The sequence below is a fragment of the Salvelinus alpinus genome, chromosome 15 (assembly GCF_045679555.1).
Source record: "Salvelinus alpinus chromosome 15, SLU_Salpinus.1, whole genome shotgun sequence".
NCBI classification, from domain to species: Eukaryota; Metazoa; Chordata; class Actinopteri; order Salmoniformes; family Salmonidae; genus Salvelinus; species Salvelinus alpinus.
In genome coordinates, this window is record NC_092100.1 from 50,645,862 (window position 1) to 50,658,909 (window position 13,048).

Sequence of the window (13,048 nt, forward strand, 5' to 3'; positions counted from 1 at the left end):
AGTCAATAAAAATAGCAGCACAACATTGCTTAGAATCAAGGGCAATGGTGACATCATTGAGGACCTTTAAGGTTGCAGTGACACATCTATAACCTGAGCGGAAACCAGATTGCATACCAGAGAGAATACTATAGACATCAAGAAAGCCGGTCAATTGATTTACCACTACCTTTTTAAAATGATGTCTATCTTTATTTCCCAAACACACTTCAACACAATCACAATCACTTTTTTGTATTTTAAAAATGTAAGCATATTTTAACAGTCTTAAAACCTAACAAACACTTTGTACTTTTGTTTTACACTTTTAAAATAGGCCAGGCCCTGTTGTTAACTCATATCCCAGCGATAAACGCCTGGGAAGAAAACACTTAAATTTGCTCAACTTGCCGTTGGCTCAATTTACCGCAAGGCAAACATTTTGACTATATTAGCTAACACAGCTATACGGATGCACTTTCATGCTCCACCTAATTTTTAACCTTATAGAGACCCCAACTAATGTATAGAACCATCTTAAAACGATCTACTTTGGTTTAGATACAAGCATCATGAAACCTCTAACACAATATATTCATTTGACTTGGTGAAAATCAGTTTTTTGGACTAAATTACCACTTTTTCCATGTGGTTTCTTCCTTCACAGACTCCATGAAATGGTGACCTGATCCAAAACATTGGTCAAATTATTAAATTTTGTGTATGGTTTCCTAGAAACAAGGGTGGCTCAACTTATCACACTCTCTCCTACCCATCTATTTATTTCACCCACGTACATTTGTCACGTTAAAAGATGAACAACATGATAATGAACCATCTATTACCATGTTATTTAAAGAGCATTTAGCATTTCACTCAGGAAGCAACGCCCACATCAAAGCACAGAGGTGTCAGGAACTGAGGGGGAAATTCTTTCATTTCCCTTTCAAGAGCAACTGGGCTAGGTGAGAGTTATTACATATGCAATGCATACAGTATCTTGAATTTATTTCAGTGCTATTTTCCGATATTATTACAACCATCTGTGTATACCTCTAGTCACAATAACCCGTCTTTCTTCTAGGGTCCACCACCATCTCAACCACCAGAATGTATTCATCCACACACAAACCTGTGGCATACACCAGCACTGTCCACGCCATCAGAACGCCCCCTGTAACAGCCATAGACACTCACTCTTCATCAAACGCTATGAGAACCCATAGTAGGACCACCCGTCAGATCTCTATGTTAACAGTTCCCATCACAACGCCCAACAATGTGGTGACCTATGAGTCTATGGTGGCAACGCACACTTATGACATCGTCAAGACTCAGACGACGGGTTTCATTCCCAGGTCCATCTCAACGGTCATCACGACATCTGGGACAGCTCTCAACGACAGCCATGATTTTATCTTGTCCAGTCCTGCTTTGTCCACAACTGACTCTGCCATGGACGAAACGGTGAACGCTGCCACCGAAAATGCCCTCCTCGACTTGAGGAACGGAGCCAAGATTCCATCAGTAAACCAAGCAACTTCCAGTTCCACACCCCCTAATGTTGATGAGCTGGTGTCAACTGCCTCTACCCCTACTGTGGTTTCCTCTATAATTTCCTCAGTGCCCAACTCAAGTGCTATGACTGATTCACCATCCACTTCTGCATCCGTAGTCGTTACCTCTGATGCTAAAGTCCCAACTTCTGTTGCTTTACCTACCCCTACCCCTGATTCCATCTCTAATTCTTCTGCTACCACCACACCTACCGATACCACAACATTGTCCACAACTAGGAAAGTACCCCCCAGAAAGACTGTGGTTCCATCTACAACCAAAACCACAACAATGCAGACTACAACACCCGCTGCCCCTCCTACTCCTACTGTCGGCCAAACCACTATGACTACAGCAAATCCCATTATAAAAGTAGCCCCACCCACAAACGCCATAACCTCACCCACAATAACTTCAACTCTGCCCACAGCCTCCTCAGCTCCACCAACAACATCTTCAACTTCGCCCATAACATCTTCAACAGTAAAGATTACAGCTAAAACCACAAAGAAAATAGCCCCACCCACAACCTCCACAGCCCCACCCACTACCTCTTCAACTCCACCCACACCCCCTCCAATCACATCTACAAATGCCCCACCCATGACCACTACAATGCCTCCCACAACTACCAAGACTTTGGCCACAACTACCGTAACCACAACTACTGCAACCACACCCACAACTACTGCAACCACACCCCCAACTACCTCACACACAACTACCACATCTCGAACTACCACATCCACACCCACAACAACCACACCCATTTCTACCACAACCACCACAGCTCCACTCACAACTACCACAACCACAACCACACCCCCAACTACCAAAACCACACTCACAACTATCACACCCACTTCTACCACAACCACTCCCACTAAAACCATAGCTCTACGCACAACTACCAAAACCGCACCCACAACTACCACAACCACACCCCCAACTACCAAAACCACACTCACAACTACCACAACCACACCCCCAACTACCAAAACCACACTCACAACTACCACACCCACACTCACAACTACCACACCCACTTCTACCACAACCACACCCATCACAACCATAGCTCCACTCACAACTACGAAAACCACACCCACAACTACCACACCCACTTCTACCACAACCACTCCCACTACAACCATAGCTCTACGCACAACTACCAAAACCACACCCACAACTACCACACCAACTTCTACCACACCTACTACTACCACAATCACACCCATCACAACCATAACTCCACTCACAACTACCACAACCACACCCCCAACTACCAAAACCACATACACCACCATAGCTCTACGCACAACTACCAAAACCACACCCACAACTACCACAACCACACCCATTTCTACCACAACCACACCCACAGCTCCACTCACAACTACCACAACTACCACACCCACAACAACCACAACCATAGCTCCACTCACAACTACCACAACTACCAAAACCACACCCACAACTACCAAAACCAAAACCACAACTACCACAACCACACCCACCACACCCATAGCTCCACCCACAACTACCAAAACCACAACCACATCTCGAACTACCACAACCACACCAACAACACCCACAACTACCAAACCCACAACTACCACACCCACACCCACCACAACCATAGCTCCACTCACAACTACCACCACCACACCCCCAACTACCAAACCCACTTCTACCACAACCACCACAACCATAGCTCCACTCACAACTACTACAACCACACCCATAACTACCACACCCACTTCTACCACAACCTCACCCATCACAACCATAGCTCCACCCACAACTACCAAAACCACATCTCGAACTACCACAACCACACCAACAACACCCACAACTACCAAACCCACAACTACCACACCCACCACAACCATAGCTCCACTCACAACTACCACCACCACACCCCCAACTACCAAACCCACTTCTACCACAACCACCACAACCATAGCTCCACTCACAACTACTACAACCACACCCACAACTACCAAACCCACAACTACCACACCCACACCCACCACAACCATAGCTCCACTCACAACTACCACCACCACACCCCCAACTACCAAACCCACAACTACCACACCCACCACAACCATAGCTCCACTCACAACTACTACAACCACACCCATAACTACCACACCCACTTCTACCACAACCACACCCATCACAACCATAGCTCCACTCACAACTACCACAACCACACCCCCAACTACCAAAACCACAACTACCACTTCTACCACAACCACAGCTCTACGCACAACTACCACAACCACACCCATAACTACCACACCCACTTCTACCACAACCACACCCATCACAACCATAGCTCCACTCACAACTACCACAACCACACCCCCAACTACCAAAACCACAACTACCACTTCTACCACAACCACAGCTCTACGCACAACTACCACAACCACACCCATAACTACCACACCCACTTCTACCACAACCACTCCCACCATAGCTCTACGCACAACTACCACAACCACACCCATAACTACCACACCCACTTCTACCACAACCACACCCATAGCTCCACTCACACCCACAACTACCAGACCCACTTCTACCACAACCACACCCCCGACTACCAAAACCACACCCACAACTACCACACCCACTTCTACCACAACCACTCCCACCATAGCTCTACGCACAACTACCACAACCACACCCATAACTACCACACCCACTTCTACCACAACCACACCCATAGCTCCACTCACACCCACAACTACCAGACCCACTTCTACCACAACCACACCCCCGACTACCAAAACCACACCCACAACTACCACACCCACTTCTGCCACAACCACTCCCACCACAGCTCCACTCACAACTACCACACCCACAACTACCACACCCCCAACTACCAAAACCAAAACCACAACTACCACTTCTACCACAACCACTCCCACCATAGCTCTACGCACAACTACCAAAACCACAACTACCACACCCCCAACTACCACAACCACACCCACTACAACCACGCCCACTACAACCACGCCCACTACAACCACAACTACCACACCCACTTCTACCACAACCACTACTACCACAACCATAGCTCCAATCACAACTACCACAACCACACTCCCAACCACAACCACACCTACTAAAACCATAGCTCCACTCACAACTACCACAACCACACCCCAAACCATACCCCCAACCACACCCCCAACTACCACAACCCCAACCACACCCACAACTACCACTTCTACCACAACCACAACCACACCCACTACTACCACCACAGCCCCACCCACAACAGCTACAGCTCCAACAACTACTACAGTACCGACCACAGAGTTGACCACCACCCCACAGGTGAGTGATGATGACAGTCACTTGAAATGAACGTTTAAATTGATTTAGCATTTGTGAAATTCCATAAAGAATGTTCAAGATCATATTTGCATACAGATTTGGACGGAGGACAATAAAAGGCTGTGAAGCTTTGAACAAACCTGAAAGAAGGGCTATGGTAATGGATAACAGTAATATAGAACATAGGCATATTCAAAAAGTATTTCAAGAGAGAACATTCTACAAACACAAAAGTAGGCTATGAAATACACCCATGCATTGCCAACTTTTAGCCTGCTGTATCCTATGGATGTTAGTTTAGGTGGACCTTATTAAGGTCTTCAGAAAGAGAAAGTCCAAGGCAAGCAGGAAGAAAAGAAGGGTGTGGTGGGGCAAGAGGGGAAACTGCTCAAGGTGCTGTTGTCCAGACTCAAGTGAAAGTTAGGGCTGTGAGAAATACAGTAGGCTATTTGATTAGAACTTAGGCTATGTATGAATTTATAGACAGTTTATAGACAGAGGGCTGAAGTGGATGCTTTGATATGGAATACATTTCCTGAGCACTCTGTCTACCTGACGCCAGGGATGGTGCAACCTGAGCATTGAGGAATGGTGTTAGGGAAAGTATTTAGCCTAGATATTTATTTAACTAGGCAAGTCAACCGAGAGTCAGCCTAGAGATTGAAAGGTACGAGATGGTAGCATGGGAAGAGACTGCGTCGTCGAAAGAGATGCCACGCTTTGTTAGGCGCGTACCACTACTGTAACGCCTCCAACATGCCATTGTGAAATTCTGAATATAAATATACATTGTTATTTTATAGACCGATTATGACAACCAATGTTGGAATATATTTTACATTTATTATATATTGACCTAACATATCTAAATCAGCGTCCGCAATGTTTAGATGTTAAACTGTTATTTTGATACTTTGTTTATGGTGGAGTTGTGTCAAGGTGAGTCATGGTTAAAGTACATTTAAAATGGTTAATTCGTTTCCACCTGTAGCATACCTGTTGCCTCTTTTTGTTCCTTTCAGGTCGAGACCACTGAAGCAGTAAAGTGTTCATTTAACCTGACTGAAATCAGCGCCAATGCGGATTCTATTGCACTGAAATTAATAACAACAGGAGACGCGTGTAACTTCACCGTGTTTTATGAGACCAGTCGGTCCGATATAACGGATTGTTATCAAGATGGGGAGTACACTAACGTGTATATCTGCGATATAAGGGATTTGGAACCAGGAACATTACACCAATTCGAAGTTATATCGAAGAATGATGGAGAGAGGGGCAACGTATCAGTGCGAACAGGTAAGCGTTTCAAACCAAAATGCGTTTCTATTCTAATCTATTTTATCCTAATCAATAATATTATATTCCAAAAGTATATTAGACTGTTAAATTGACTTTAATTCATTTCAAACGTGCTACCGATATCTGACATATATATATTTTTTTCCAGTATCAGACAATATATGTTTTTCTGTTTATTTATTATATGTACATTTTGAACCATGGCATTCGAATGATTATATTTCGTAAAAAAGATCACAACCCCTTCAGAAGATAAGGTGAATGACTCCTCTGATGGCAAAAACCTGTTATCATTGAATAGATCTAACACATATGATATCACATTATGACAGAAAGAGTTATATAATTTATTGAATATATCTTTAAATCTCTGAGGGCTCAGGGAGGTTCTCTCTCGGTTGGTGTTTTATTCCACAAAGGATAAAAGCACAAAAGTTGATACTTAATCATGTTAAAACATTTAGGAGTTTTGCATATGTATCATTTTTCAATTTTGCAGTAATATTTGATGTATAGGGAAATGGCTTGAAATATTATATTTTTATTCAGGATATCATATCCTTTTTTATTATTTGATTTATGGTTACAGTATTGATTATTTTTTCTGCACAGCATCGCACTGATTGTGAATAGATTCTGTGCACCACTTTGAAGAACATAGAGAATAGATAACTATTGTGCCGACACCTCCTGAAGTCCAGTAGGTACACTTTATCCACTGTACCTTAGTACAATCCTTTGCACATTGTCAAGGCCACAACCTTAGAATGTCCTGTCAAGAACCCCTCTGGTCAGTGGTCTCAAAGCTCTAGATTAGAACCCTGTAAGTTCTGGAACACAGCTCCAAATCATCTACAGTTGTTGAGGCAGAGGTCAGTAACAACGCAGAGCATCGTGTTTGTTTCCAGACATATCTCCCTCTCCCCAGAGCCACATCCCGTCAAGCATTGTTTCTCTGTACTAACGGATACAGGAGGCCTCCATGTTTTCTTTTCATGGCACAGATAGATTACACTGAGAGTACACTTCACATCTTTGCATTGAAAGTGTGCCCAAGTTTTTTTCTTTGGTCCTTGTGAGTGGACCACAACGTTTCCATTTTTGACAGTAGCTTACGAAGGATGAAATCCTCAAGAATAACAGTTCAGGAATTGCCAAATCACTTGGACTTGACATTATCCAATATATTTTGAACACGGTAGAAATCACAGATACAATGTAGTTCATGTGTAATACAGTAGTGGTCTTGCCAGTTTGGTTTTAGGATTGGACGGACAATGTCCTTAGGGTTCTGCTGATTGGCCAATGTGATTCCTGGGGTTGCTATGAAGGGTCCACAGAGAGGAAGCCATTATGAAGAAAGGGTCAAAGTTCAACGCTGAGCTACGGGAGGCACTGGCCTCTCGCCCCGTCCTGCTCCTCTCTCTCTTTGTTTTTGTCGTTTCCTGTAACGTCTCGCTCTAAGACGCATGCAGGTTTCCCAGTGAATCCAACACGACATTCTTTAAAGAACCAAAACAATATTATCTCTCCCCTCCATCACAGGCAGCCACCACTGGCCTTCAGCTGAAGTACAAAGGCAGGATGCAGAGACTCTTCATGTACTTTTTTCCCAGTTATGTAATATCATAGATGTTTAATTGAGATGTAGATAATATTGCCAAGGTGCTGCCCCTTGGTTACTGGTTTATGGGATATCTTTGTTTTCTATAGCAAAATTGCCAACCCATTATCTCCATCTTTCTCTCTCTCCTTCCTCGCTGTCCTCTCTTTTCTCTCTTTTATTTCACTCTCTCTCAGACCCAGTGGGTCCATCCAGGTTGGACGTACTACCAGACCAGGTCCAGGCAACCCAGTATAAGAGTCCTATTCAGGGTAAGGGTGGCTCCCATGGCCTGCACATATCCTGGCCTCGCTCTCGTGGGCAGGTCGACTGGTATGAGGTCACACTACAGGACACCAAAACAGGGACGAGCCGCAGTACCCGCATCATGGGAACTCAGTCTCGCTTCACCGCCCTCACCCCTGGCACCCTCTATGCCTTTAGCCTGGTGGCAATAGCTGGGAATAAAACAGCCCTGCCAGTGCTGGCCACTGCAGCCACAGGTGTGGGATCATCTTGCTGCTCTAGTATGGTTTGACTGGTCCTCTGATCACACATGATTTGCCTGGTCTTCCACAACTACTGTGCTGTACACCATCTATTTATGATATTGTAGATAGCATAGAAATCCCTGATCTACCCCTGATCTACCTTGTCTTGTTAGACATCACTACTCACTGACTACTCTGTCTTGGTTTACCCAGGTCCCTCAGCCGTCAGCGGCCTCCAGCTCTCACCCTCCTCCAGCAGCCTGGGTGTTTCCTGGCAGCCCGGTCCAGGCAGGAGAGAGGGTTTCAGGGTGCTACTGAGGGAGCAGCAGGGCGCCCTAGTCAGGAACGTCACCCTTAAGAGTAGTGCCACCTCCCACACCTTTGACGACCTGTTGCCTGGGACCCTGTACACGGTCACCGTGGTGACTGAGGCTGAAGGCCTCCAGAACGCCATCTCCAAACAAGCAGTCACAGGTAAGGCAAGCAATAAACACCTACGAACCATGGCATGGTAACTCGGTTTGGGTGGTGACAGTCCTCATTGGTGTAGCAGTGGTGACTCTTTGTTTACCTGTTAAAATAGTAAGACTGTCATGCAAAACTCAATGTCAAGTCTTTAACCCTAGCCCTATTCAATGTGTCTGATAAAAAAAGTTGTTTGTTGAAGGTTATTTTTGCATCGTCTCTTATTTTTCAAGTTGTCTCCCATCCAATCACTTAGTTCCATTGTTTGCCAACAGAGCGATCTAAGATTTCAATGTCTCGGTGGCTTCAATACAGGTGCAAGATATGGTGAAATGTCTCTCACATATTTATCTAACTTAGTTTGCAGGGCTTTGTTTTCCTTTCCAACCCTGCACCCTACCACCATCACGACCATGCTTTCTCTCTGTCGTTGTTTCCAGGATATTTTAGGCTTCTCGATCCCACCCTTCCCTTCCTCTTTCTGCAGCTGGCTGGCCCATCAAGGCCTCCCAGAGCGCTCCCTTCCCCTCCCAACCCCCATAGACATCAATAGAAAAATAGGAAATTACTGAAATATTTTATTATTTCATAGTTCTGTGTATTGCTTAGTTTTTATTTGATTAAATTCATCATCTCATCTCTGCTCAGACAGTAGCAGCCAGCCAGCCAGACAATGTTATCTCTGTGCTCCCTATACTCTACTGTCTTTAGTCATCCTATTTAGCTAGGCTAGCCTGCCTAAGCATGCTGCAGTGCTGTCTGACAAAATAATTTGATTAGTTCTTAAAAGGTTATGGATAAGGCATACTTTCACGAACTGTCTCTATCCCGCTCGCTCATCATTGTGTGTACATTTCTCTCTCATGCATTCTATGCGGTCTGTGTGTGTCTAATCTAAAGTAGCAAGCGTAAAAGTGTATCCATCTCTGTCCGAGCCGGAAAGAATAGGCACAATGGATGATGGTCATTGGAGTTAATTACCTAATTTCTGCGTTGAACTAGGTTGGATATTTTTTTTAAATTAAACTACAAATCCCTTCAGCCCGGTGTTTTATTTATGATGATCCATTTCTGGTTTGTTCAGGAATGGCGTCTCCTCTTTTACCTAATTTGCTTCCTCTCTGTCTCAAGGACACTGATGATCCTTTCTTATGTTTAGTTATTGTGTTGTTTTTCTTGATCTAAATCCTTCTCCCCACATGTTTAAATCAATACTGATATTTTCTCCTTCTCACAGTTCCTGTGGCGGTAACAGACCTCTTCTTGGAGAACGACGGCAGTCTGGACACCCTGAGGGCCTCCTGGGTCAATGCTAGGGGCGGCGTGGATGCATACCTGGTCTCCCTGGCAACCCTAGGCTCAGCCAACCAGGACAGGAAGCTTCCCCCCAACGCCACTGAGGTGGTCTTCAGCGGCCTGACCCCTGGACGGCCCTATCAGGTGACTGTGAGGTCAAAGGTCGGAGAGCAGACAACTGAGGCAGTGGCCACAGGCAGAACAGGTGAGTCATTCTGGAGTGTCAATCAACTAGCCTTTTCACATGATTGAGCAGAGTTAAGCCAAGTTGAGCAGAGCCGAGCTGTACTGCCTGGTCACGGATCCACCATAGTTGCTGGAACCGTGCTGGAAAGGACAATGTGAATCTCTCACTTTCTCTCTCTCTCTCACCATCCCCCAGTGCCAGACAAGGTGTCTCAGCTGTCCATGGTGGGCGTCATTGATGGCAGCACTCTGAAGAGTACATGGTCGCCCCCTAGAGGGGACTGGGAGAACTACCGTGTCCTGCTACTGAACGGCACGGTGGCTCTAGTCAATGAGACAGTGAGCAGGCTGGTTAGACAGTACTCCTTCTCTGTAGCTTCCTTGGGGCTGGTGCCTGGCAGGCTCTACACAGCTCAGGTCATGGTGGAGAGCGGTCTGTTTGGCAACATTGCTCAATGTCAGGGGAGGCTAGGTACGTTACATTAAACATTTTTACTACACTGTATTTCAAATCAAATCTTATTGATCATATGTGCCGAAAACAACACATGTAGACTTTACGGTGAAATGCTTACAGACCAGCCCATTAAGAAAGAAAGAAAAATATTAGCTACATAAAAAATGAATAGTAACACAATAAAAGTAATAACGAGGTGCCAGTAACAAGTCAATGTGCAGGGGTATTGGGTGGTACTCACTACCCTTTGTAGCGCCTTGTGGTTGGATGCTGAGCAGTTGCCATACCAAGCAGTGATGCAGCCAGTCAATATTCTCTCAGTGGTGGAGCTGTAGAACTTTGTGAGGATCTGAGGGCCCATCTCAAATCTTTTCAGCCTCCTGAGGGGGAAGAGGCATTATTGTGTCCTCTTCACGACTGTGTTGGTGTGTTTGGACCATGCTAGGTCCTTAGTGATGTGAACACTGAGGAACTTGAATCTGTCGACCCTCGTGGCAGATGTGTTGTTGCCTACCCTCACCACCTCGGGGCGGCCTATCAGGAAGTCCAGGATCCAGTTGCAGAGGGAGGTGTTCAGTCCCAGGGTCCTTAGCTTAGTGATGAGCTTGGAGGGCACTATGGTGTTGAACTCTGAGCTGTAGTCAATGAACAGTATTCTCACGTACGTGTTCCTTTTGTCCAGGTGGGAAAGGGCAGTGGTGCTCTCACGCATGGTTCAGTGTTGCTTCCCTCGAAGCGAGCATGTAAGGCATTTAGCTCGTCTGGTTGGCTCACGTCACTGGGAAGCTCTTGGCCGGGTTTCCCTTTGAGAGGGAGAACTTTGTATGTATTTCTGTTTGTGGAGTAAAGGATCTACAGTTTTTTTCCCCCTCTAGTTGGACATTGACATACTGGTAGAAATGAGGTAAAACAGATTTCACTTTTCCTGCATTAAAATTACCAGCCACTAAGAGCGCCGCCTCTGGATGAGCATTTTCTTGTTTGTTTATGGCCCTATACAGCTCGTTGAATGCGGTCTTAGTGCCAGAATTGGTTTGTGGTGATAAATAGACAGCTACGAAAAATACAGATGAAAACTCTCTTTTTAACTAGTATAGTCTACAGCTTATCATGAGGTATTCTAACTCAGGCGAGCAGAACCTCAAGACTTCTTTAACATTAGAGATTGCGGACCAGCTGTTGTTGACAAAGAGACACACACATCGCCCCCCGGATCTTACCGGACTCTGCCGTTCTGTTCTGCCGATGCATAGAAAAAACAGATAGATGTATGTTATCCATGTCCTTGTTCAGCCATGACCACGAGAAGCATAGATAACAGTTCTTTGATAGGATAGTCTTGAACGGAGCTCATCCAGTTTATTCTCCAGTGATTGCACATTCGCCAATAGAACAGAGGGTAAAGGCAATTTATTCACTCGCTGCCGTAGTCTCATCAAGGTAGCCGCACGTCGCCCTCTATAGCGTTGTTTTCTCATTCTACGAGTGTCGGGGATTTGGGCCTGGTCCAGGATAATCAATATGTCTTTCGCCTTCCCAGGACATCTAGTGGAAGGCCTTCCCAGAAGAGTGGAGGCTGTTATAGCAGCAAAGGGTGAACCAACTCCATATTAATGCTCATGATGTTGGAATGAGATGTTCGACGAGCAGGTGTCCACATACTTTTGGTCATGTAGTGACGCTGTTCTAATGTTCAGAAGCTCTTTTCGGACATAGGAAACGATGGCGGAAAGTTAAGATTAGCGCCAAAAAAAATACACAAAAAAGCACAATTGGTCAGGAGCCCGTAAACCGTACACTTTCCAAAGCAGCGCCAATCTTGCCGGGTCCCCTGCTGGGTGTTTACCAAATGTTGTTATGGGTTGTATGTTGTCAAGAGCATTTAAGATGTCTATTTAAATTGCCATGGCCGCTGAAGTTTTCATTTTTGTTTTGATTACCCCTCCCCCACCCCTCTGCCTTTTCCCCCCTCCTCTCTCTTTACTCAATTACTCCTTCTCCCCTCTCTCTCAGCCCCTCGGCCTGTCCAGCAGCTGATGGTCCGTCACGGTGATGAGACGTCTCTGAGCGTGCTGTGGTCTCGCCCCGCGGGGGTGTGGGACGGGTACACCGTGCTCTTGAGACAGGGGGACACTGTTGTGTCACAGAGGACACTGTCCCGTGACGCCAGGGAGTGCACATTCAACGTCCTCATGCCCGGACGCCAGTACGCCATCGCCGTCACGACCAACAGTGGGGGCCTAAACAGCTCGGCTTCAGTGATTGGACGAACCAGTGAGTCACGGTTCCAAAGGGAGATGGATTTCACCTTTCTTTTTGTTTGTTCTAGACTCAAACAAATTTATATTTTTG

At 45.6% G+C, this 13,048-nt stretch overlaps 1 protein-coding gene across 2 annotated transcripts in view; it reads left to right on the top strand.

The window, feature by feature from the left end:
• LOC139540274 (receptor-type tyrosine-protein phosphatase beta-like) overlaps positions 1 to 13,048 on the top strand; it is a 43,318-nt gene that overhangs the window by 2,735 nt on the left and 27,535 nt on the right. For both annotated transcript variants that reach the window (XM_071343981.1, XM_071343982.1), the window contains exons 3-9: positions 1,064 to 4,896; positions 5,919 to 6,195; positions 7,999 to 8,073; positions 8,506 to 8,766; positions 9,995 to 10,258; positions 10,436 to 10,711; positions 12,710 to 12,970. In XM_071343981.1, the coding sequence (XP_071200082.1) occupies positions 1,064 to 4,896; positions 5,919 to 6,195; positions 7,999 to 8,073; positions 8,506 to 8,766; positions 9,995 to 10,258; positions 10,436 to 10,711; positions 12,710 to 12,970 (5,247 nt within the window). The remainder of the gene's footprint in view (positions 1 to 1,063; positions 4,897 to 5,918; positions 6,196 to 7,998; positions 8,074 to 8,505; positions 8,767 to 9,994; positions 10,259 to 10,435; positions 10,712 to 12,709; positions 12,971 to 13,048) is intronic.